Raw genomic sequence first — 27,243 nt, 5'->3', positions numbered from 1 at the left:
CAGAGTTAAGAATTTCTTCCTAATATCAATGTATAAGTGTGAACTCATAACCAGTGACAGGATGTTTGGATTCAGAGAGCAGCAGAAATGCAAACTTCAGCAGAAGCATCTGGGGTGCTGTCCTGGGATGGTTATAAGATGCTTGTATCCCCAGTTGTCTGTTCTGTTTATACAGAATAGTAAGTTTTACACCTTTAAGACTTGTTCTGAGAGTGAAGCGGGGAGAGAAGAAGCACAGAGTTTGTTTCCAGAAACTGCGCTCACTCCTCCACATTCCTGCTCCTGGACTGTGTTGTCTGTAGATGGACAGACAGCGGGACAGAGCTATCCTTTGCTTTTAGTTAGTTTTAGCTAGCTGAGGCAAAGAAGTTCCCTGGACTGTGGTTTTTTTCCCCTTTCTTTGGACCTGCTCTGGACTGAACACCAGAAGAGCAGCAGCAGCAGTACCAGTGGACCGGGCCTGGGCCGCGGCATTTCTAGTGCCGGAGGGACTGATCAGAGATTGAGTGAGCCCAGCTACAGCCCAGGGAGGGGAATTTCTGAGTTTGTCTCTCTTTGGCATGGCAAGAAGTTTTATTATTTAATACTGTTCAGGTTTTATTGTTTAATAAACAATTTTTTCCATTTTTCTCCAAAGACGTATTTTTCCTGAACTGGCTAGGGGAGAGGCTGATTGACTCTGCTTTGTAGAAGAACCCATTTTGGGGTTCTCTCCCAAATTTTCCCTGAACCAGGACAGGGGTTTAACCCGTTAGAGACCACCAGGGAGCAAGGCCGGCACTCACAGCTCTGCATGACCAGCCAAGGAAGGACTGAAGATGTCAGAGCATGAGAAGAACTCCAGGCATGGCCTGGGGACAACCGCCCTGCTGCAAGGCAGGTCTGTCTTTGGAGAGACTTTGCACCCACCCTGTTGGAGATATGTCCACGTATCTGTGTCAGCTGAGGGAACAGACTGCTTCTCACGAAAAGCAGTGAGCTGGGAAAGGGCTTGGTGAGGGCTGTAACACAGAGAAAAAAACATAAAAGGAAATGTCAGGCTAAGGTTATATTTATCCTGTATGTGACAATTGTAAGGCTGCTGCTAGAGTAGTGTGTTGCCAAGGATGATGTTGGAGGGGGGAGATTCAAAGAATGGACACAAAAAAGGATCCAGAATGAGGAAGGGATTATTAGAACTGAGCTATTCAGCTGTTTTGAGAAGGGGAAAGAGATCTTACAATCTTTTAGATGTATATATCTACACGTGAAAAAGTGCTGGTTTGGGGGTTACTTTTACAAGCATAAATTAATGGGAAAAAGGGAGGAAGACACTTTAACAGGGTTGCAATCTGCTGTCAGCACTGTCTGAGGCTGCCCATTTGCTTTTATAGTGATACAAGAGTTACACCCACACATTTCCCCTTCCTCCCTGCAAAAAAGGTGCAACTCCTCCAGTTTGGCTCTTCCATTCTGCAGACAGCAGGTTACCAGGATTCAGTAGGTAGAAGCTGAACTCTGACAGACTTGAAATGGGACAGAATTTTTATGAAATAAGGTAATTAACAGCTGGAATGACTTGTCAGGGGAAATGCACAGGCTCCTAAAATGAAATTGTCTTTCAAAATAGGCTGTAATCCAGTTGGAGAGAATAGCTTTATGCTCTGTTTATGCAGAAGACCAGACAAAAAATAGAGGTTCCTTTCACCTCTACAGTCTATGAAAAATACTCCTGATGTTTATATACACTTCAATTCCTGATCATGCTGACTTTGCAGTAGTGTGTGCTCCCAAGCTGACTCAAGGCAGGATGTGGTGCTGCTCCATTTGCTACTTGTCAAATTTGGCAGTTATAGGGAGGAGGGGAATGGATCATTTGCAAAAATTAAAAATGCCTTTCCCTCACTTCTCTTTTCTAATACCAATCAGTGTAGCAGCTAGAAAGAAAAGAAAAAAGAAAAGGAAAGGGAAAGGGAAAGGGAAAGGGAAAGGGAAAGGGAAAGGGAAAGGGAAAGGGAAAGGGAAAGGGAAAGGGAAAAGAAGAAAAAAGAAAAGAAAAGAAAAGAAAAGAAAAGAAAAGAAAAGAAAAGAAAAGAAAAGAAAAGAAAAGAAAAGAAAAGAAAAGAAAAGAAAAGAAAAGAAAAGAAAAGAAAAGAAAAGAAAAGAAAAGAAAAGAAAAGAAAAGAAAAGAAAAGAAAAGAAAAAAGAAAAGAAAAGAAAAGAAAGAAAAGAAAAGAAAAGAAAAGAAAAGAAAAGAAAAGAAAAGAAAAGAAAAGAAAAGAAAAGAAAAGAAAAGAAAAGAAAAGAAAAGAAAAGAAAAGAAAAAAGAAAAGAAAGAAAATAAAATTTTAAAAAGCAATAGCTAGTGCAGAATTTTATGCTTGTTTGGCAAAATTTTTAAAACAGATATTTGGATGTTGAGAAATTCTACAGAAGGAGGTCAGGCAGATTGGAAAAACCCAGTTCTGGCAGTTTGCATTTCCTTTGGTGCTATCCTTTTTCATGTGGCATGTCTGAGCAAAGCCCAGAGCGCTGGTGGCTGTGCCTTGGCTGACATGGGTGAAGATGCACCCAAGAGAAATGGAACTGCCATCATGTCCTCTGCTTTCTTCTCTGGTCCTGATGCTTGTTGGCTATGAAATGGTGCTGTAGCACTTCTGCTTTACACATACACTGGCCAACCCTTAATGTGCATTCAGAGCAAGCTGTTTTCCTTGGGTATGCCAGCTGCAATGCAGAGTAAAAGGAAAGGCAAACAGCACTTAAATGGGCTTTGTAGCCCTCATTGCAATGCAGTGAGAATAAAAGCTTCTTTGCTGCCAAAAGGAAAAAATCAATTTGCAGCAATATAGAGGCTCTTTCTTCACTGTATCCTCAGCTTACACTTACACTTTTACTTATGTTCCTCCACAAATTGACATCAGTTAAGATGTGGCAGCACGTGTTGTCTGACGCTATTACGTGGCTGGCCTGGGAGAGCATCCCACTCTCCTAACTCATCTTGAACACCTGCCTTCCAGCATGGATAGGACATGGAAGTGGCAAAACCTTCCTGCATCCCTCTACTCAGTTGGAGCATGAGGCCAGGTGCTGATTGGGTCAGGAGCACCAGTGGAAGCTGGTTGCAGGTTCCACTTTGCACAGATGGGTTTTAGTCACAGCCAAAGGCTGCCTCAGCAGCTTTGCCCAGGCATTTCCATCCCTGAGCCTTTGCCTTTCTCCCCTCATCCTACAAGCTCCTCAGGTCTGGGGGTCCTTTCCTGTGCAATGCACAGAATTACACCAAATAACAAGGCAACAGTCTATAACAATCCATGTTGCTCTATTCCTCCCCTGACTGCAAACATAGCTCCTCTACTACTTGATGTTTGTGCACCTTGTCGATCCAAGCAGGCTCCTGAGCACAGGACCACCCTAACTTGCGAGCGCTCCCCAGAGCTGCTTCCAGGCACGGTCCGGCAGTGAAGGCAGCAGCGTGGCCCTGGCTAGCAGGCAGTGTGCCTTCAGCCACCTCCATCTGCCAGCCAGATGGTGAACTGGCACAAACATGGGCTGACCCACAGCAGGCAGCCCTGACTCCCAGGGAAGTTTCTGGGCATGCTTCACTTTTAAGTAGAGACAAATGTCTGTGGTCAGCATGCCCCTGAGTCCACTTAGCCCCAACACAGGCAGTGTCTGTCCGCAGACTGTGCACAGCTGCGCCCTGACAGCAGGTCCAAAAGATGTAAACTGTTTTTTAGAACCAAGCTGGACTGAGCTTGTAGCCTAAAAGGAGTGGGAAGTAAAGCAGCATCATTTCCATGTTATTGTTTTCATTCTTCAGCTGTTCCAGAGACTGGAGTTGTTTCTGACATAATTAGGGCTCTATGGCTCTGCCTACAGAGCTCGTGGTAGAGTCCTTGTGAAGAAACCTTGATAGAAGTTATTCTCTATTGCTAGATTTCTGCAATCATACCCTTGGCTTTTCCTTCATTTACTGAAGAGAATGGAATAAGAAAGTGGATCTTTATATTGCACAAAACATATGAGAGCACTGGGAGTAGCATCAAAAAAGCAATAGATTTTAACTTCATAGGCAATATTTGAATAACCAACTGGGCAAAAAAATCTGTATTTACATAAGTATTCCCAAATTCTATAAACTTTATACTCCAGGCAGATTTTGATTTTTGGTATTCTTATTACTCAGCTTTGTACCTGAGTTTGAGAAACTGGGTGGAAAATAGGTAGTCCTAACTGCTATTTATATAATTCTAAATTATGGAAAACATAAGCTTTCACTTGAATAATGCTTGCACCACCTTTTTGCAAGCAGCTGCACAAAATCATTACACTTTCCAAAATTAATATGTTTGCTTGACTTTGGAAAAAAAAGAATTTGCCCATATCAGCATTTTGTTCCAGCAACTTAAAAATTATTATCTCCAAATGTCAGATTCTACATAATGACTAATTTTACCTTGAAATTGTCCAGGTTTCATTGTAAAAGTCTGTAGGTCTTAGTGGAGCACTTGAGTTCATAATTAAATCCAAAAATGCAGGTTTAATTATTTTGCTTTCTCAAGCTGTCAGGACAATTGAACTAGTTTCTTGGAAAAGCAAGCTCAGGTTTAGGAGAAGAAAATCCAACCACAAGATGGCATCTTGTTCTCACAGGAACATCCAGCAATGGGCAGGCATATTGCTGAAAACAAAATGAAGTGATAGGCATTTCAGTAAAACAAAACCATTTTAGACAGCACATTTGCTCATACAGCAGCCCAGAATAGGCTTGGCATGAGAACAAAGTAAAATGTGGAGAAATTAGCATATCTCCCTCTCACCCCACCCAAACTGTGGTTGTGATCTAATGTTTTTAATTGCTGCAATTGAAATAGAAAAAAAAAAGTCTGAATCCACCATGAACATAATGCAGGCACTTTGGGGCTATTGAAGGGAAAGTGGATTACTAAAACCAATTTCAGAACCTTTTGAGTATGAATTACTCCAAAAGACAGTCTGTGGCTGATGTTCTTAACAGGAAAATACTTCGTCACTCTCATGGATGAAACAACTCTTTCCTGTAATTCTTTATTTCCAGTACATGCATAATATCTGTGGTATGTTCCAGTTATCAGAGTGACAAGACACAAAATAAAGCTATGGGCTCAGCTGAGAATTACTTTAGTAATATTACCACAGGAAAAATGTGACCGGCTCTGGAATTGATATAGTATGAAAGCTAAATTTAAAAATACACACATTTTAGCTGACACTGCAGTTTAAAACAGAAGGCTCTAGAACATAAATGTCTTTTATTTCTTATGTGTCCTATTAAGTAAAACCTTTGCAGTCTCAAAGCACTGTATTAAAGACATGAGTGTGGGTCCTCTTTGGCCTCAGACATTTTATTTTCCCTGAGTAACACTACACACCTTTGCACCAGAAACAGTACACTGGGGACCTCAGTGCCTTGGGGGATGTGCCTCCAAGAGCAGAGGGAGAGCAAAGGCAGCAAGGTTCCCTCCAGACTGCCCTCTGCTTTATGGCAGCAGCAGCAGCAGCAGCACATTCACCACCATCTGCTTTCAGCTAGGGTTTAACCAGGAGCCATGAGATGAGAGGCATGGTAGGGAAGCAGCAGTTCCCTGCTTAGCCAGAAGCTGCCCTAGGTCATGCCTCTGTGTGCTGGTGATGGACGAGGTTCCAGGCAGCCCCAAGAGCAGGGGAGTGGGGCCAAGTGGACAGAAAGCAGATGAGCTGAAAGGTGGATAGAGTGGCCTGTGATATCCCCAAAACCAGCAGCATATTTGAGCAAGAGAGTGCCTTGTAAATTGTGGTCCTTCCAAAGGCTGTTCTTCTAAGGGTGCACATATACGAGACCTTGCTCAGGCACGCTGCCCTACTTGCTGCTGCTGTTCTGCTTGCTCTGAAGTGAAATATCTTGTAGATGTCCTGTAAATCATAATCCAAGACAATACTGCATCTGGCTGAAAGTGCAGTGAGAGTTTCAAGAGTCAGGCTGCTGTCATCTGTATTGCATTGACAGCACCTCTTCACAAAATTTTACACGGGCCCTCTAATGACCATGAGAGGTCACGAACCCCCTGCAATGGCTCATCAGGCAGACAGCACCATGCTCCTCAGGAAAATACCCAGGCTGCAGCTCATCTGCTCAACCGTGAATATTGACTGCTCAAGTACCTTTGTCCTTACTGAAGGCTTTCACTAATGCACTGGACAAGTATCCTGCTGCAATTACCATCTGAAATCTAGGAAACAAAAGCACAGCTCTCTTCAGCTGTGGCTTGGAGAAATGCCTTATCAAAGTTCTCCCAAATTCTGCCTTCTTTTGTATCTATGTAAGAGACAAAACATCAAGAGAATGATTGTGTATTATTCCCATGTTTATTAATGGGAGAAAACACTTTCCAAAGTTTTGACTGTTGTTGAATAGAAAGAACCATGCAATAAAAAAAAAAAAAAAAAAAAAAAAAAAAAAAAAAAAATCAATTATGACAAGAGTTCAGGAAATATCAGGGAAAATATAATTGAAATTGTCCTTTTTTCCCCACATTGAATTTTGTCTCATTTTTATCCATCTTGTTTAAAAATGGATCTGTTCTGTTTGCAGTGGGAAAACAATAGCATAGACAATTTACTCAGTACAATCGCTCATTTGAGATCTCTTATAGTCAGAGAGCTCCAACAAAACCTGTATCATCACAGAAGCTCATGAATGCTATTACACATCTGCACACACAGAATATGACATTCTTGACACTCCACTGCCATCTGAATAGATGAAAAAATACTTTATGACACACTTCAGAGCTGAGAGTGTCTTGCAAGAACTTCCACATTTTAAAACATTGAATTGAAGGGATTTTTAAAAAATTAATTATGAAAATTGTATTCAGAAAAAATTGTATTTTTGTTTCTAGTAGTGTGGCTTAATTGCAGCTTTCTCATCAGCATTGCTTTCACCCAGGAGAGCTATATTCCATCTTGTTCCACCAAAGCCCTGACACTTGGAGAAAAGCCCACACTGAATGCCACTATGTTGGCAGAGCTCTGCAGAACTGAATCTTCCTCAGGTAGACATGACTGCTTTGCCTACATACCATGAGTCTGAGCATCCCAAGTCAGAGAGGAAGCAAAAAATGAGTCAAATTTGAGATCTCTGCATATGGTCTTGCCAGTAGCTCCTCCATTTAGTAACACTTGAGAGCTGGGACTTCACAATAAAACTGTTTAGCCCTGAAAACTACCCCTGCTTCCACCTCTGTTACCAGGAAGCACACTGCCTGAACCAAAGCAAGCACCAATGATGAATTGGTGTCTCTCCTCCACTCTGGTTCCCATGGACAGAATGTTCTGACGAGAGCTGCAAAGTATCTGCAGGTAAATACTTGTGGGAGGGGAGGGGAGGGGAGGGGAGGGGAGGGGAGGGGAGGGGAGGGGAGGGGAGGGGAGGGGAGGGGAGGGAGGGAAGGGAAGGGAAGGGAAGGGAAGGGAAGGGAAGGGAAGGGAAGGGAAGGGAAGGGAAGGGAAGGGAAGGGAAGGGAAGGGAAGGGAAGGGAAGGGAAGGGAAGGGAAGGGAAGGGAAGGGAAGGGAAGGGAAGGGAAGGGAAGGGAAGGGAAGCAATGCACAGTACTACCTTGGCAATTCTGCCTTTGTAACTCCACATTTCATATTGGTATCACATCAGTAGTTACAGATTATAGTGAAAATTTCAGAAGCCACAGACCAGAAGACCACTTTTTCTGCCCATGGCAGTAGCCTTTCAACATATTCTTATTTTATGGGGCTTCGGCTTCTCACCTAAAAAGCCACCTTCCAGATACATTTTCCCTTATAGATGCCTTATCCAGACACTTCTTCCTAGAGAGAACTTGTATTTCTCCCTCCTTATGCATCAATTCATTTGTGGTAGAAGACTTGAAAAGGTTTTAATATTTGTTCTGTTTTTACATGGTCCATAAGCACATTATTGTGACACAGAGTAAGTGTTTCAGTTCCAAATGTGTACAGCCTGGGGCGAGATCATAGACACAGATGCATCTCAGAAATATACCAGAGACTGGCAACATTTACTGTGTGGTTAGCAAGAAAATTTTCTACTTACAGTAGATCCTTCCTAACTTGGTTGCAAAATTTATTAAAAGAATGGGACTTAGGAGATGGTACAAATGCTATTGTTTTGATCAAAGAACATCTTTAAGCCTTAAGGTGCTTGAGGATTGCTCTGGCTCCATGAGATCTAATAAATTAGTAAGATCAGTAACATTTCCTCAAAAGGATGTAAGGAACCCTTACCAAATAACAAATGCAAATTGGTGGCATTAGACTGTATAGATCAATTGACCTATAATCTTCTCTTTTCCCTATGGAACAGGGAAAGGGAGCACCACACTGCCAATAACAGAAATATTAATCCAATGCTGAGACTGCTTTGCCATATCCACAACACACAGTTAAGGAGATAAAATGATGTAAGAATATCACTTCAGATGGAAAATAAGAGAGCTTCTCTCTGTTTCACTTCTAGCTGCCAGGCCTATTACTTCATTTCAGTGCTCAGAATGCAGTTTTCAATCCAAGGTGCAGGTGCTGCACCAAAGTGATAGTGAGGATGTCCTGTACAATGCCCAAGGGATGGAAGCATGGACAGCTAACCCTGTGCAGGTTAACTCACAAAACCAGCATGGATACACTGAACACCACTGGATACGAAAAGAAGGAAATCATGAAACCCATTGCTCTCATATCTGAAAGGAAAGTTTGAAGACATTTAATTGAAACCCTGATTTAGCCTGTAAGCATCCAGATTGTATTTGCAGAGTGCCTAACACACTAGATTTTGGAAGGTATAGAAACCAGAAAATAACACTATTTTTTCCCTAGATGTGATTTAAATAAGCATTATAGAACCACTTTAGCAATTTCATTTATTTATTTATTTACTTACTCAGCAATAATGTGCTGGGTATCTTCCTTGACTAAATTAAAATGACCTAATAAAAACATCCAAATATTTCAGATGACTCTGTGGGCCTTAAAAGAGGATTATAATGTGACCATATTATTCATATTATTTAAGCATTTTTCAGGCACAATTAAGAAAACAGTGATTGGAAAAGTATCCCAATTGGGACAGACAACATTTATATGGTGTGTGGGCTGATGGGAGATTTAAAAGTGCTGTTTGTTACGCTACAGACAGTTATGAAACAAATGATCTGGCTCTAACATAAACTGTTAAACTGAAAACATGCCAGAGGGAGACAGCTGCCAATACATTAAAAAGTAATTTTCTCAGACAACAAAGACTTAAACCAATCATTTTATAAACATATTTCTTTGTCCAACCAGATTTTGGTAATTCTAATGATTTGCCTACTGCATGGAGAAATAAAGTAAGCATTTGCTCATATGATTTGTCAGGAATTTCTGATTCGGAAGAACAGATGGTGCTAAAAAACTGAACAAGGACAACAGAATTATCAGGCTTTCAGCTACAAAATCCATTCTTTCCACATATTTTTAAAATGGGAGCAATGCATATCATAAACCTCTGACCACAGCCCATCCACAGTTTGCATTTACATGATAACCGTTTCCAGTGTTGAAGATCAAAGATTGGAGTAATTTTCCCCAGATTTCTGACAAAGATTTTGTATTATAAATTAAAGACATGGCCAAACTTGCCATTGGTGCAAATTTGAACATCCCTGTTAAATTGCTGAATGCGGGATTTACACAGCAGAAGGATTCAAATCCACACTTTCTAAACAATCTATACCATATTTCATGCTGACCCAGGTGACTGCTTGGACAAGTCTTAGGGAAATTGGGCATCAAGACAAAGGTCAGAGCACTGTATTTTCCCCCCAAAAAAATTAGTGCTTTCATAGCATCACCGAAATAATCTTACAGCACAGTACTGAGAGTGGCAGGTGGCAGCCATGCATAGACACAATCTGTTAAACAATAATAATAATCACCACTCGGCATTCCTCTTTCTCCAGAAGTGGCAACACTAATGAAAATGTAATCTGATCTATTTTAAATATGTAATTACCAGGAATTTCTAGGACAAGTCTAACAGCACTGGCTGCATTGACCAGCAGCAAGTCCCACAGCTTCTGCTTCCTAAGAGATGGCAAGGCACAGGTTCCACTCTGCAGCAAAGGGAGAAAAGGGCAAGCACATAAGTCTGCCTGCCTGGTGTCTGGTGAATCTGCCTTTTTCTGATATGGACCCTGCATGCCTGGCTCTGCCTGGTTCTGGGGGCATCTGCCCTGTGTGCTTGGGAGAATGTCTGGAATGCGTGGAATGTCCAGGAATCAAGAGTGTCCCAAATCCCCAAATTCACCCTGAACCTCAAAGCTCACCCTGGGCCCCAGTCAGGCACAGCCCCTTAGCACAGCGGCTTCCCTGGCATCCCTCTTCTGGCCAGGTGCTGCTCATCCCAGCTGGGCAGGATGATTCAGCACTCAGTAGAAGGTAAGCAGAGATGCTGCCAAAGTTTCCAAAGTGTCAGTGTCTATGCTGGAGAGTTATTCAGGGCTCCCAGCCAGTTTCCAGGCTGCACACATCTATCATCCCCTCCTGAGTCTGGCAATATCAGTCTGGAGCTGCTTTAAAACCCAAAACTAACTAACATAGAGCCTGTCTGGTTCTAGAACTGGGTGGATCTGCAATGAAGGTTCAGACAAGCCTGTGTCAGTAGTCCCGCATCCCTGACCCACAGCCCTGTCATTCCCAGGCATGCCAGGGCTCCCCTGGGTGGCACAATGGCAGGTCCTGGCACACAGAGAGCTACTGGCTAATGCTCCAGTACACATGAATGGGTACAGCAATAACGAGTCAATGGGAGCATCAGTCACGCTGTGACATGGAAATGTTCCCACGTTGGGCTAATGTGTAAGCTTAGATCTCCTCAGCTCTGAGGGGGGACCTCAGCAAAGGGTACAGCGGGCAAGCATCAGATCTAACCATGCACATCTTGGTCTTAAATGAAACTTGTTGTAGAATGTGCCAAGTCACACAGAAAAGATCTTTTAAAACACATCATTCTTAATTTAGGAGATTTTCTCATAAAAATTGTTTTGAGCACACATATAAATGAAAGATAGAAAAGGAATAAAAACCCTTTTATTCTCAGCATTTTAGTAATTTCAACCAAATCAATTAAATCAGCATAAACTATAACCATTTCCAGTTCAAACTCCACCTGGTTTGCATGATGCTGCACATTGTAGATAGAATGTAGATGTGTTGTACACTGTAGACAGAATTTTCCCAGGAAGGAACTAATTTTCCAGGGAATGAGTGCAAATATATAGTCAATAACACCTTCTCAGACACTGATGTGAGCACACACTTTGAGCTCTTGCTGAGCATGAGTTTCTGACACCAGGCAGCCCCTGAGGCCAAGTCAGGCAGTGCAATGATGGTGGTACACTCTACTCTGAGCCAACTTCAGTGACATTCTCCTCAACCAGCAACTACCCTTTTCCTTACTACTTTCTAGAAAAGAAACAGGAAAGTCAGATTCACAATATATGTTTACAAAGCAAGCAGTCCTGTTTCCATTTTTAAATCACTGTTTACTCATACTACCCATCCTTTTTTTGGTGATAAAATTGATGCTTTCTTCTACCTCCATTGGCATCACAAGTACTTTTGTCCAGCTGCCTATGAAGAGATAATCATTATTCTTGAATTTGTGAACAAATTAGGTATCTAAGAGAGAGAAATCCAGCTCTCTGTTTCATTAGGATATATAGATAGAATATGTAGAATATAGATATATAATATACAAACTGTATATTCTATATGACAATTTGAAATGCAATATTCTTAGGTGTGAGGCCTTCTTTGGGGAAACTTAAATTGAGACCATAATTTCTATCTCTTTTGTTCAGACAGTATTTTTTCACCTATACACACATACCCAACCACAGTCACCCATCTGAGTAGCCACCTTCACCCGTAAGCCACCACCTCATCCGAACCACCTCAGCTGTTGCATGAAAATGTGGGTAATGTGGGGGAAGAGCTTAGTTCATCTGCTAAATGTGCTCTCTTAAAAAGAAAGTGGTGAGGTAAATGATACCCAACTAGCTCCTAAGGTAGTGTCTGCATCTGTAGTCTCTACAAGCTGTAAAAACCCAGGTACACTGTGTACATATGAGAGTGAGAAATCTTCTGCAAGCTGCTGTGCACAGATGTCTCTCCCAAAGCAGGCAGCTGTGATGGGGAAACCACTGATCGCTAGCTTTGGACAACCAGGCTACTTTCCTGGTTTTGCACTATTTTCTTTTTCAGCTACTTAGCTGTGATGAATTGTAATGGGAACCATTCTGGGAAACACAAGTGAGAGTGGGCTGAAGCAGGCGAGCTGCTACATAAATTGGGCTGTTTGTTACAGCTTTTAAGTTGCTTAAACAGCCACACTGATGAAATGTTGGTAACCATCTGCTACAAACATTTGTAAATAAATATAAACCAACTTAAATATTTCCTGGCTTGTTGCTCTGTTTCAGGCATGGCTCTCTTGTCTGAGGAACCTATTAAAATTGACCGATAGTTTATACACAGGTCTAATTTTTTCAGACTATTTAGCTACCCGGGGGTGATTTCACTACACTATTTTTTGGTACCCCTCTATGCAAATTACTCATGACTGAATAGGGAGGGAAGATGCTTAATTTTGAAGACAATGATAATGATGATTATTATTCATATTATTTATCAGTGTCAAAGCAAACTGTTAAACTTTGAATTCTTAATGGAAGACTGATTAGAGAGATTAATTTTAAGCTTTCTTTACATCATTTTTTTCTGCAAATCTGAGCAAGTGGGATCTTCTTACAAAAGGAAGAAATTTTAAAGCATTTAAGAACCTCATCCACAGCTCAACTGTGTTTGGCTCTATAGAAATAAGGGATAGAATTTTGAAAGTCTGAATCTTTAGTTTCAGCCTTACATAAGGGCCAACTATGTTATACACAACACTCTTCATTTCAATGCATCCTATTCAATACTTCCTCTCTGGCTTGTGATCACATAATATCTCTTTTGTTTCCCAAACAGATGCTAAATGGGAAAAATATTATATGAAAACTGTACTAGAAATCAAATACTGGATACTTGTTCAAGCATCTACCATAAAAAATGTTACTTGTTGACTGTCACTATGATTTTGCACCAGACTGCCCCAGGGAAACACATGCTGTTCACTCTCAGATCCACTTTCCTTTCTGACACCTTTGTCTCTGCAACAAAAACTGCCTCCAAGCTAAGAGCGCTCTAAGCAAAACCCACAATCTGTGGAGAATGTTTAAAATATTATTAAGAAATGAAAGGACTTCTTGCAAGCTAGATTTTTCTGTTAGAATATTACTTTCTGGAAAGGCGTACTTACACGTGATTTTACAACTCCTCCAACACACCAAGGACCGTCCTTGTTTTAGACATCTTTTCTCTTTTATTGATGATCTACACTGAGTTATGTCTTATGTGAACGAGACTTCTAAAATGACTGGTCAGATGTAATGTAGTAGAAATGTCTTTCAATTTTTTAAAGAAAAGTTCAATTATTCCTTTTCCACTAGAGAACTAGATCAAATATGAGCATAGCTGTATTATTTTGCACAAAACAGTGATCTTTCTATTTCTTTTCTTGCTTCCACACGATTGCAATGCTTCTGAAAGCTGCCAGGATGCATTAAAATAATTCATGAATTTGTAATAAGGGTCTTTGGTTCCACATGGCAAGTATTTTGCGGTAGAAAGGATACATTGCCAAAGGATTCATCCTTGTTAATAGCATGCTCTCTACTTGTGAAACATTGGCCTTTCAGACTTGAGCAAATAATTGAATGTCCTTTTGGCTCTGTTCCACTAATGACCCTCTGGAACAGCACAGAGTCCTAAAGTCAGAGAGTAAATGGGGTCCCTTCTTACTGGGACAGCCTTCTAAGTGTATTTGATATCCTGCTGTATTAAATAAATCCTGATTAAATAAAAAGTGAGGTTTGCACTCAAACAAAATGTTCAGGGAGGTAGGAGAAGCTCCTTGTTTCTTTTCAGTGATTTGGAAAAAGTATTATGATTGGCATTAATGGAGTGAGAGTGGAGAGTGGAAGTGTCTGTGTGTGTGTGTGAAAGTACCAGAAGAAGCAGTTGGATGTATTAAAAAGTTATGTGGACAGAGAGGAATAACAAACTGACCTAAAGATAAGGTATCCAACAAGATACCTTGTTCCAGGGCAAAATAATACACAAAGGCAAAACACATTCATGAAATTCATTGATTTGTGAAAAGTGAAACAAAATAGTGAGGCAAAGTATCCCAAACACCACTCCCTCCCAGAGAATATAAAAAGCAAGTTCAAAATCAGGTCACTTGCCAACCAAGAAACCCAGAGGCACAATGAGGAATAATAGACAGTATCCTTATTCTTTGTGTGATCACACACATGATCTTGGCCAGAGCAATTAAACACACACACATTTTGGTATTTCCTAGTATGTGAGTGTGAAAGCATAAAAGGAAACAGTCAACAGTTTAAAGAGATTTTGCTATAAAATATCCTTCCCATTCCATGAGATACTATGCTGAGCTTTATCACACTCATTCCATATGCACTCTAGTTCTTCAAAATCTGTCCAAACCTTGAGTTCCCAGGTAAATGATCCCCTGGCAGAGATGTTTGCTGTCACTGCTGTTCTGCAGCTTTGTGGAAGAGGGAGGGTTGCATTGCAAATATTGGCTTCACAAAGCCATGTCAATAGAGGTGGTCTAGGCAGTTTGAATGAGAATTCACATGGATAAAATTGTCACAAGTGGACAGCCAGCACAATCACTACGCATCATTTAAATTCTTCTCAAGCCTTTAAAACTAGACAGTAAATGGATTACAGGCCTTGACTGTCCCAGTTTCATCATCTTAAAACATTTCAACTAAAGAAGAAAATAGCAGCAAATGAAGACCTTACAGATTATGTGATCCCTTTATGGAAGTGGCAGAACATGCAGTGTATTTTCTTTAAAATAAAAGAGGAAGTTATACTGAGTCTTCCAGAATGATTTGAAATTAAAGTTTAGTGTAATACTGTAGAATCAGTGTGGAAGTTTGGGAGATTTATGAGTTTGATTGCAACATGAAAAATTCTGGTTTCAGGTTGCCACCTGAGAGTCAGAGCATTTTCCAAGTTTTCATGAAAAGTTTCTATGTGCTGAAAATTAAGATACTTGCTGTGGAAGTCTGTATCTCCTGACTACACAAAGCAATGTGCCAGTGCAGGAAAATCAGAGGTTGGAAACTGGATTATCTCATTGCTGCAAAGGGCAGTTGTCGCTGTCGAGGCAGGACAGGAATGAAGAGACTCTGACCAGATCAGAAGGCTATTGAAAGCAAAACTCCGATTGATTCAAAATACACCGCTCTTTTATACAGAGCTTTGTGAGGACCAAATCCATTAGTTCTGAAGTGAAAACAACCCAAAGCATTGGTGCAAAGTGCTTAACGCACAGTGATAGAACTTAACTATAAACAATGTGAAAAACAAGAGAGATGAAGAATTATTTACATTTTTATCCAGCTCTTTCCCAGGCGTCTACCTGGCTAGAAACTGTCAGTTTCTTTCTTTGATGGAATCTGAGTCCCACAGGCAGTACCTCCTAAGGTATGTAAGATCAGTTTTCATACACAGATCAAGAGGCCTTACAGGATCACCAGGTGTCTCAAAGCAAGGACAGAAGTGGACATAGATGCCTACATGAGGACTTCAGGGGATTAAGGATGACCAAACTGTGTACCAGAAAACCTATTGCAGTGTCTTCCTCTGAATGTGCCTGATTTCCCAGGTGCCCTATCCAAAGTCATGCCCCAGTATATTAAAAAAAAAAAAATCTTTATCCTGGGAAGTATTGAGTGGTTCTGCACAAGCCTGTCCAGATACTCCTTCATATAAGCGAATGTATACAGCAAGCACATTAACGTGCAGCATCAGCCACTTCAGAAACTACAGTGGCAGCAACTGCTTTCTTAGGATTGCCAAAGCATGAGCAAGATATACGTGAGGTGTGGCATTGAACAACTCTTTAAAGTATTGATGCAGTCTCAGAAATCCCAGCCTCCTCTCCTTTCCTCTCTCCATGCCTCCCAGCCACTTCTTTGTGAGGCTAAAAATTCAGGTTTCCTCACACACTTCCTTCAGTAACTGATCAGTTCTTTGCTGCACTATATCAGAGTTTGTAGCAGTGGAGCAGGAAGAAGCATTAGCAGTCATAACAACTTCTTCATAAATGTCTGCAATGCAGTTATTTTCTTCACTTCTGGGGCCTCTGAACACTACTCCAATATAAAGATGGACAAGCAGAAGATAAGAATATGACCTAAGTAAGAGAGAAATCTGCTGCTCGCTAACCTAACACAGCCAGCGCTGCCAGCTGGTTTGTGCGTTTCCTATTCACATGGCTCCTGTGCCTTGCACCAGGCTGAGGCTAATAAATATGGTAGCTAAGAGGAAGCCCTCACTGACTGGCATCTACCACACTCCCTTTCCTGATTTCTGCATATCCAGATACTTTCAAAACCAAGTTTTTATTTTCCAAAGCAAAGGACACATGTAAGGCATGGTTTAGACTGTAATTCTCATAACCAGGCTGCACACTTCAGCCTCAAACTATTCCTTCAGCTCTGAAAATTCAGCTTCAGGGATAAACCTCCATGATGATAATTTTGGAGCTGTGCCTATCACACATGTGACCTGGCATCTGTGTTCCTGAGAGCCATATGTGTTTGTTGAAAACCAACTGTGTTTAAAAGAAGAAGACAGGCAAACCGGTAACAAAGAAAAGACAGAGGAGTAAGGACAAATCTGATGATTTAATAGCTGCTAGCAATCAGGCTACTAGATTGCACTAAATAGTATTTCATTAAGAGGGATCACTCCGTGTGAATAAAAAAAAAAGAAGCAAAGCAAATGAAAACTGTCCTTTGTGGTCTCATTTATACTTCCATTGGTTCCACTGGGATTAGTGTTCTGCATGAATCTGATAGCTTGGCCAATGCTCAGACAGCACATCAGGGAAGGGAACTGCATATAGTAACGTAACATCCTGTTTGGAGGCTTAAGAGGCAAAAATCCAGCAGTAATCACTTCCAAGGGTAGTAACTCAGTTCTTATTGCCTTCATAATGACTCCACAGTTATTCAGTCGATGAAAATGTAGCCTGATATTGAGCATCAAGAAGATAAATTAACAGTAAAGTGAGTCTTACTCACACGTCCACGGCCTACTTCAGCAGAGGACTGCAAAAACAGCATGTACTCTTAAAGTATGTTGCCCTCCTCTGTAGGGTGCTGAGATGGCTGAAAAGGAGTCAGGAGCAAACACTTTCTTTACTAAATACTGTGTGAAGAAAAAAAAAGCTGCTAACATTTAGTAAGCAGATTTTCCATTTGAATTAATGAATAGTTCATGTTATAAAGTTCATGTTACCCATCACTTTGGCTGAGAGTGAAAACACAACAAAATTATTTTATGAGCTTCAGATTTGGCAATAACAACATGCATGAAGTCCCAAATGCCAGGAGGTTATAGCATTAATTTTTTATTTTTTATATAAGACCCACTATTACAGACAAAACTATAGTCTAATTAATTAAAAGCAAACAGACAAACACACCAAAATTGACATAAACCATACCAGTCAAACCCAAGCAAATTTAATCTTGTTTGATGTAAGCATCCTTCCTGTGTCTCTCCCCAGCTCCAGGCAGTTCTCTTCTGTCTCTCAAGTCATGCTGGAAATAACTTACAGAGCAACCTCTTGGCTGAGGACCCCAAGTGTCTTATGGTCAATGAACATATCCCCCAAAGACCTGCCTCACATCTAAAATGGAATACAAAGGATTTTCCAACTATACAAAGGATTATACAACTATAGCAGCTAAAAAAAAATCCATCCAAAATAAATCAGGGGATTATTATCAAGCTGGATATAAGACAATGAACAAAAGCTAATGAACAGAAGACTCACTGTGTCATGTTAAAATTAGACTGCATTGATATTTGCACTGTCACGGGTTTGTGGACTACTCAAAGACATATTATTTTTGTAAGCATCATATATATATCAATTTGATAATTAGAGCTAGTTCAGTACATTGCTAGTTCAATGGGTAAGTGACAGGATAATTTCATAGAGGAAAAAATGATGGAGTCGGTATTAAGAGGGACAATTAGTGCAAATTGTAACACTGAAAAAAAATGCAAACAGCAAGTCTTCTGAAGCTCCTGAAAGAAACAGCATGAACAGAAGGGACAGCATTACCTCTGTCACTGTCCCCCAGCACAGGTGCTCAGTCCTGAAGCCAATTCCCTCAGTCACCTGTACAGCCAAAACCAGCCTTGTTGGCAATAGGAGATGCAGCAAAGCGCCAGCACAGGAAAAGAGATGGGAACACAGAGGTTGGATTGAAAGGAGAGGGTGGGAGAAGTTGGTGTTTAGATGATCAGAAACTGACAAGGAATCACACCTGAAACTGCCTAAAATAAGCAGGGTCATTTTGAGAGAAATGAGTTAAGGAATGATCATATGAGTGGCAATCCCAGCAGGCTTGAGAACAGTGCATCTTCTGTCTGAAATAGGGAGGAGGAGGCAGGACAGGCTAGAGTTGGACCTCGCTAGAGTTTCCACCAGTGCTTCCACTGGTGCATGTAGCACAGGTCTCACATGCCTCATCACAGCACCTGAAATTGCATATAGCAGAGTGATTCTGCCCTGGAGATGTAATGAAGAAACTCCAGGTCATGGTCTGAAGAAATCCAACCGAGTAAAAGAGAGAAGGGAAAAAAGTAATGGAACAATTGCTCCTGTATCACTGTATGAAATTATACACCGTGAATGAGTAGTAAAATCTGGCAAAAAAAAAAAAAAAAAAAAAGATGAAAAAAGAAAAAATAAACAAGACTCTAAAATGAAAAGAGAATCTGAAGCTGAAGCTTCAAGACATTACGTCACCAAAACATAGGCATTTCTTGAACCATCTGGATAGCTTGATTTCAATCAACTATGTGTTTGCAAAGTGTGTGGTTTGATCCCTATGCAGAAATATTTCGCTGAGCTGAGAAGTGACAAATCATAACACAGGTCTGGTGCAACACTTTCAGAAATCCATTTTTGAGCTCCCATTACCATAACAATGCTAATAAACTGGAAGTTGCACAGATGAAGAGAAATAAAAGTTGGTTAGTTATGATTATTATGATTCTAAATTATGATTTAGAAGTCTCAAAGCCTCTAAACTGTACATGCACTCAGAGAATCACCAAATAAGTGATGCTGAATTCAAAGATGAGTGAAATGCTGATTAGGAAAGAGATTGTTTATGAAAGTTTTCTGAAAAACAGGGTATTTTAGACCATGGAATAACCTCACAGGGAAGAAGCAGAACTGCAAAGCCGGGCAACTGCTGAGGACAAAGTGACAGCCTGGTGTAAGAGCAGACTCTCTGAGGTAACAGATCCACGCACAACTGTTCCTGTGCTTGATGAAATGCAGGTTAACATGAGAACGGGACAGCTGCGCAACGAACATTAAATGTGACAGAAACAAGCCCCTACAACAGCAGCTCTCATTTTCTACACGACCTCTAATACTGCAATTGCCTGATCCTTTCAGCTTGGTTTCACATACGCTTCCTTGTCCTCATGCCACTTCATTCCTACAATTATAACCTCTTTCTATAAAATCAGGAATACATCTGCAGTTTTCCTCAAGTACAATTGGCTGTGGCATTCCTTGAAACGCCAGAAAATTGGCTTTCCTTTCAGACCATGCACATTTTTTACACAAAAGCATTTCCAGCCCCAGTTTCTGCTGCCATAGCCGTTTCGTAGCCAGAAGAATGGGCACTTATTTAAAGTGTCAATAATAGAAAGTAATAAAAGGGTGTCACATGCTGAGGCGCAGTGAGCTGCTCCCGAGGGAGCGCTGCTTTGGGAGCACGACCCTTTCCCGGGTTCTGTCGGTCTCTGCCACACCATTATCGGATCAGCTCGGTCAGGGTACTGTTGTTCCTTCAGTGCTGCGGGGCGGTGGTGAGCAGCGAGGAGGCTGACAGCTTCAGGTGTTTGAAACACTGTTTTTACAATAAGGGACTCCGAATTCGGCTTGCAGAGACACCGCTGTTTCTTTCAACTAACTAATGTGTTTTCAGCCCATCTCCATTTGAATTTTAACACCCAACCAATCCACAACAAAACCAAAACCGGCCAGCCAACTAAACCCCCAAACTGAGCTGTTTCAGCACGCAAAGCCTCTGTAGACACACGTGAATTTAAAAACCAAGCATTAATGAAACACAACACTGCTAAATCCCTGTCGGCGGCTGGTCCTGCCAATCTAATTGAAGCTCGCAATCACGGTGACTTCAGGGGAAAAGATTCCCCTTGCAGAGACAATCCCCACACAGGGCTGGTCCGCTCAGAAGGACAGTCCCCTCACAGAGCCGGTCCCTTCATAAGGACAATCCCCACACAGAGCCGGTCCCTTCATAAGGACAATTCCCACACAGGGCCGGTCCCCTCAGAAGGACAGTCCCCTCACAGAGCCGGTCCCTTCATAAGGACAATCCCCACACAGAGCCGGTCCCTTCATAAGGACAATCCCCACACAGAGCCGGTCCCTTCATAAGGACAATTCCCACACAGGGCCGGTCCCCTCAGAAGGACAGTCCCCTCGCAGGGCCGGTCCCCTCAGAAGGACAGTCCCCACAGAAGGACAGTCCGCACACAGGGTCCGTCCCCTCAGGACACAAGCTCGGTCCCCTCACACGCAGCCCCGCCGCTCCCGCCCGGCGCGCGCCCCCTCAGCCTCCGCCCCCCTCCTCCCCGCCCCCCGGGCGCGCACGTGCTGGAAGCAAACACCACGCGGCGCATGCGCGGCTCGGCCGCCCCTCCTTTACCCCCTCCCGGCTCGGGGCTGGCGGGGCCGGAGGAGGAGCCTCAGTCTCCGGGCGCCTGATTGACTGATGTCATTTCCCCGGCTCCGTGCCGCGCCCGCCCATTGGCTGCTCGCGGACCGCTATCTGCACCGCGCCGCCTGGTTCGCTGTTGCCGCGCCGGCCGTTGCCTTATCGCAATTCGGGCCACGCGGATTAGGGCGTCTAAACCCCGCCTCTTGCTCCAGCCCCTCCTGCCGCCAGCGCCAGCTCCGCCTTCCCCGCCTTCTCCTGCCTCCCATTGGTCCAAACCGCTTCGCTCCTCCCTGCGGCCCGCGCGCTGAGCTCTCCGATTGGGTGACGGCCGAGCTCGCCCCGCCCTCCGCGGCTGCCGATAAAGTTTTGTCCGGAGGCGCTGGGGCCACGCCCCCTCCGCCCCAGCCCCGCCCCCGCGGTCCCGGGCCCGCCCCTGACCTGCCCGAGGGGGGCGGCCGCTGAGGCGCGCGCGCGCTGGCGGCGGCGGCCCCTCCCGGCCCCTCCCGGCCCCGCCCTCAGTCCCGCTCGGCGGCCGCGGCGGCAGCGTCGGGGGTGCCGGTCTGGGCAGCGCTGCCTCCTTCTTCTCCGCCTCAGCTCCGCTCTCTCCCGGGCACGGTGAGCACAGCCGCGCGGAGCCGGGCTCTCCTCCCGCCGAGGGAGCCGGGGCGGTGCTGGGGCCGGCGGGGAGGCGAGGCGGGATGTGGGGAGGCTGCGGGGCTCTGCCCCCGCCCGGCACCGCGGAGCCGCTGCGGGCGCGGCCGCCGCTCGTCGCGGCTGGCGCTGGTCGCGCTTGTCACCCGGGACCAGGCTGGGCTTTCGCATCGTATTTCATGTGTGTCATATTGCCTGGGAAACTTCTCCAGCCCGATACAACTTCGAGCAAAAAGGCAAAAGAAAAAAGCCTAAGCCTTTCCATTTAATATTACGGCCGCTGGAAAACATAGCCTGGCAAGTTCCTCTTAAAATATAATTGCAACATCACTCCTTTAGAGGAAGCGAGACCTGGAACATAGGACCGCAGGGAAAGCGCTTAATCTCTCCTTTTGTGTAATGTGGGAAAAGACTGGGCTTTTCTGTGCTGTAGGACTCTCCGCTGGGAGGTTTGATGTCTTTTAAAGTATTCCGAGGCTTTTCAGAAAGGTTTTTAAGTGTAAATTGCTCCTCTAAGGCTCTAATCTGGTGAATTGGAAATGAGGTTAGGTATTGGAAGAGTCTGCTATGCTGTTTTTCTGTCATTTTGGGTAGAAACCGCAAATGAAACCATACTTGTGCTGGTCGTGGCTGGTCTGAAATTGGGGTATATTCACTCCCCAGCCCATGGTTCTGACACCCCTTTCTGAAACTTGTACGTGCTTTCCTCTGCCTTTGGCTTGACTGACCTTGCTCAGCGGAATCCTTTGTATCATTGCTACTTCCAAATCTTGTGTAACATCTGCCAGTGCTATAGAAATACATAATTTGTTAGGGTTTTGGATGTCTGTCTTGCTTCCTGCTTGGTTTTTCTCAGATCTTTTTGAAACTCGGAAACTGAGATTAACGCTTTTCTTTTTTTCCCCCTCCTTCCAATTCAACAGATGCAGTTTATGTTGCTTTTTAGTCGCCAGGGGAAACTGAGACTCCAGAAGTGGTATGTCCCATTATCTGACAAAGAAAAGAAGAAAATCACAAGGGAACTTGTTCAAACAGTATTAGCCCGCAAACCGAAAATGTGCAGCTTCCTGGAATGGAGAGACCTGAAGATTGTCTACAAAAGGTGGTTCTGTCTCACTAACCTCGAAATTGCCATACATTACAAACCGTGTATTAGGTAGCAAGAAAATAATGAAAGTTGTTTTTGTTTCGTTGTTGTTTTTTTTTTTTTTCTTCCCTCTGCTGGTTACAGAGAAGACTGACTTTTCCCTTGCATCTAATTTGATAACCAGGCAGGAGTCATTCATGTGTGGAAAATCACTCATGCATTTAGAAATGTACCGAAGAAATGAGCTTTCCTCCTATTTTTATACAGAGTGGCAGTTCTTGGTAGCTTGTTTAGGTTCACGCAGTATGTACATGCTTCATATTTGTATGCATTTCGGATTTAATAAGTGATAAAAATTTTATACTTATCTCAAGAAGTGGCTTCATAAATCACCTGAAAATGTAACTTGCTTTCAAAGGATTCTAGAAATCAGGAAATAGTTTTTCACAGTACTTGGATTGGGTGTTGTATTGTTATGTTTTTGGTTTTTTTTCCCTGTATGTACAAAAAGGGATTTTTCATTATTGCAAAAATCATGGCTAGTTTTCTTTCAGTGGAAGTACTGTATAATTTTCTTCATGATAACCTAATTTATCAGTTATTCCCTAACCTTTGTAGGAGTATTTAGAAGGCATTTTTTAGCTTTGTGCTGATGTTTAGAATGTATCAGAGTGTAGTTTTTCTCCAGAAATAAGTCTTCTGCAGAAATAACAGTAATCCTCCTCCTGATGTGGTATGCTGCATCTCTTCTGGCTAAAGGTGGTGCTACAAAGCCTTGAGTTATCTCTCTTCCCTAGTTAGTTGTAAACCTGAGAATGTTTATTCATTCCTGTTTCCGAGTGGAGATGATAGGTAAATATTGTTGTATTCCCTGCAGATAGGACAGAAAGGTCTGGACCAGAAATGAGGAGTTTGTAACTCTTCTCCAGCATAACAAATGGATAGTATCAAATATATTTAGATGTTTTAAGTGCTGCTCTCATATATATACACCGTTTTGTGTAAAGACATGCTTGTGAGTATTGCTGGTCTGCCTAATGCATGTAGTTCTTCAACATGAGGAGAAAGGAGAAACAATTCATGAGGCTATGCTGATAGCATACACAGTTTCTTGTGCCTCTTGATTTCCTCATAAAACACCTTGAACATGTATGTTGACAAGCTTGCTCATATACTTGTTGAAATTCTATATTAATGCCTTTAAGTGCCTTTTCAGCTGGGCATTCATGGGACTAAGTCAGAAAAATGAGGCATTAGTAGGCCAGTCTGTTTCCTTCCTTACCCAGTCTTGAACAGCAGTAGTTGTTCTGGGGATGATTCCACACAGCTTCTTTTCCTCCCTGTTTGATGCTGTTAACAACTATTTGCCATGTCCTTTTGTGTCTAGGGAGCTGGTGGAAGTTGGGGTAGAACTGTTTGAGTTGCTGAATGTTGTGGAGGTCTTGCATCTCAGTGGTGTGTTGTGGGTCCTGTGGTCAAGGAGAATGAAGAAATTTGCTGGGAGACGTCTATGTCTGGCTAAAAATGGTCTAAATACTGCAGTCTGTCTGCTGGACTGCTGGTGTGCACAGCTGACTGCAGTAGCTTATTTCACTCTCTGCAGACCAGTCTGGCACAGACAGCCTATGAAACTGCTCAAGATGAGCTTGTACCAAGCTAATGAACATCTCAACTTTTTTTTTGACTGTAACATCACCAGAAGGACTAGGTGTAATAGGTGGTAGTTTAAATGTCTGTATCTGGTAACACTAACAGCTCTTAGGTTTGTGGGACTTGTTCCCATCATTGCATCATAATTCGAGATGATGAGCACCAGCTAGTATGATTTCTTTGTAAAGGGTGACTTTTTGTAACTGAGAAGGTGGTGGCTAAAAGAAAAACACACCAGAAGGAACTTTGTGGCTTGTGAAATTGCAAAAGGTGCTCCCAGTTCCTCTTGAGGATCTCTGCTACCATTTGTTCTTGTCTGATCTATTGCTGGGAATGATATGAACCTGCTGGTGCAAATGTTTTTCAGTATAAGTTCTAAAAGTATGTGCCTATTGCTATTTTGCATCTTAAATTATTGAAGTTTAAGTGCTGTTTTTGTTTTTAGAGTGTATTTGTTGTTCACATGTAGGAGAATTGAACCTAGAATGATTGGCAGTATCAGAACTGTATTTGAGGGTCTCATCATACCTTTTTGCAGGAGCAAAATGAACTCAAACGCAGAAGTTGGCAAAACAGTAGATTTAGCTTCCTTATGATACTTAACATTTATTAAAACTGCTGGACTATTTTGATTAGCCTCCTTAGCTAATCCTGTAGCATTTTGTCTTTAAAGGATGTTTTCTGAATTTTCAAAGAAATGGATCTTAAAATTCATCTAAACTTGTGTGATGTAGCTTTTATTTCCCTCTGGTTTCATACATGTAGCATTTATAATGGTTGCAACATAGGCTCAGTCATTGCCTCCTTAAGTTTTTTTCCTTCAGCACTACAAAACACAGACAGAAAGGTGCCCAGCTTTTGTCATGGTGTGTGAATTGGCTTATATGAATTCTGTAGCTGGTTTGGAAGATAGTTTTTCAGGCTGATACACACCAGAAGATTAAAAATAGGATGTGAGCTTCTAACTTCAAGAAGCATAGAGATTTGAAGTGACTTGCTGGCAAAATAAAAAATTAAATATGGGAAGCTGACAACAATTACACTTTATGAAAACAGAGGGGGAGTCATCTGCAGACAGCTGATTAGAAATTTAACAAACACAACTGATGTGTTTGCTCTTCACATTTTGTAATTTAAAAAGGTACATAGTGGTTTTGGAGCATATAGGGTAGAATATGCAGCTTTCCCCCTGTGTCAGAAAAAATTTATTAAATGTTAACATTTATAGTTTTTCTAAAGAAGGAACTTAGGATGTGATTTTTTTTTTGAAGACTTCTGTTCACGATTTTAGCTTCTGGCAATATGAGTTATTTTCATTGTGTAGTATATTGCAGTCAAAGTGGAGAACTTGGAGAAAAACTTATTTTATATAAATTTTACTTTGTTAACATTTGATTAGCTGCATTCATGGGGTGTAGTTATTGTTGATTAGTTATTTGATTAAGGATTGTGACTTTGCTTTTATGTGTCAGTTTGGAACTGTATTTGGAATATGGTATTATAGAGCTACCATAGCTTTTGCTGCTCTTGATGTGTCAGTTATCTTTTACTTTTGCACAACATAAGCATAATCAGAGGTTATATTAAAGACTTAAAACAAGGTAAGTTTTAAAACTTTCTTTCTACTCTCCCTCCACTGAAAGAAGCCATGAAAGAGGCCATTGTGCGGGTACTGGGTCTCTTAAAGGATTGTGAACTGAAGGTACAGCCATGTAGCCAGTGGGATGTGCCCAGCTTGGCATGATCCCTCTTTCTCCTTATGTATAAATTAGCAGCCAGTTGTGCCTCTTTAAAATTATTAGTGGTGTTAGGTGGCTTTGTAAAACTGGCTGAATGCAGTGATTATAGTGAATTAGATACTGGGGCTTGATAAATTTAATTAGATCAGGTTTTCTTTGTACAGGGTTCCAGTTTATGTGGCACTAGGAGGACCTCAGTATCAAGAAGGTACAGAGAGAATTTTCTTAGAGAATTAGCAGTATCAAGTTCCTGTTCATTTTGAAACTGCTGGGGGCTATAGGCTTGCTGAAATAAGAAACTGGAAAAGTGCTTCACTTTGGTAGACTCTGTCCTGGAGCCTCAGAAGTTCATGTTTTATTAAAGAAATGCATAAAATTGTGGGGCAAGAAAAAAAACTTACGTCAGGCACAGCTTATTAGTTGTCCCAATTTTCATTGGGTTAGCTATCAGCAAACGACATATTCTTGGGGTCATTGAGCACTTGTCTGCCTCCTCGTTGTCATTTAGAGTTCAGTTCTGTTTGTACCGAATTTGTGAGCTTTAAACTTCCACAGTTGGGATCTATGTGCAAAGTGACTTAGATGCTGACAGATCCATGGTTTGTTTGCAGGCTTATGTGGTGATGAACTTCCAGGGATGACTTCAAGCAGGGTGTTCTTTTATCTAGGAGGAGAACACCACTGAGCTGGTAGGATTTGTAAGTTGTGCTCTGCCCACAGTGACTTGTTCTCTCAGCAGAGTTACTGAACCTGGCTGTGAGAGCAGAAGAGAACTCTGCTGAAACATTGCCTGCCTGTTTTGAGGCTTCCCACAGCTGAATTACTGCAACTCTTGAGGGAAGATGCATGGATTTGTTTCCTATCAAAAAAAAAGAAAAAAAAAAATCTCGAGGCCATCTGTTGGAAGGCAGGAATTTGCATAAGTATTTATACCTGCTGTGCTACCTTTTTGTTCTTTAATCCTGTTACATTTTCAGGTGATTTGGTCCAAACAGTTTTTGGTCTCTCTGGTTTTGGTCTCCTTTCTGGTAAATGGAGGATATTTATCATAAAATACTTTTCTAAATGAGGGTAAGCAACTGAGTTGAGTCTAATGATTATTTTAATAATATTTATTGAGATAAGAAAAAGACCAGAACTGCAATAGGAATA

The 27,243-nt window shown here is 42.1% G+C and overlaps 1 protein-coding gene and 1 long non-coding RNA gene across 3 annotated transcripts in view; one reads left to right on the top strand and one right to left on the bottom strand.

Moving 5' to 3' along the window:
• LOC110471617 (uncharacterized) overlaps positions 1-20,990 on the bottom strand; it is an 80,995-nt gene extending 60,005 nt beyond the window's left edge. Inside the window, exons 1-2 of the long non-coding RNA XR_002465615.1 lie at positions 20,953-20,990; positions 4,439-4,663 (exon numbers count right to left, since the gene is read on the bottom strand). This is a non-coding gene — a long non-coding RNA (uncharacterized LOC110471617). The remainder of the gene's footprint in view (positions 1-4,438; positions 4,664-20,952) is intronic.
• A 482-nt stretch (positions 20,991-21,472) lies between these two features.
• The window catches only part of AP1S2 (adaptor related protein complex 1 subunit sigma 2), a 30,876-nt gene continuing 25,105 nt past the window's right edge, over positions 21,473-27,243 (top strand). For both annotated transcript variants that reach the window (XM_021532343.3, XM_021532344.2), the window contains exons 1-2: positions 21,473-21,579; positions 22,539-22,717. In XM_021532343.3, coding sequence (XP_021388018.1) covers positions 22,539-22,717 — 179 coding nt within the window. In that variant the 5' untranslated portion in view covers positions 21,473-21,579. The remainder of the gene's footprint in view (positions 21,580-22,538; positions 22,718-27,243) is intronic.

The sequence above is a fragment of the Lonchura striata genome, chromosome 2, assembly GCF_046129695.1.
Source record: "Lonchura striata isolate bLonStr1 chromosome 2, bLonStr1.mat, whole genome shotgun sequence".
In the NCBI taxonomy this organism is placed as follows: Eukaryota; Metazoa; Chordata; class Aves; order Passeriformes; family Estrildidae; genus Lonchura; species Lonchura striata.
The sequence above is the reverse complement of the archived record's forward strand: the minus strand, read 5'-3'. Positions and strand labels throughout refer to the sequence as shown.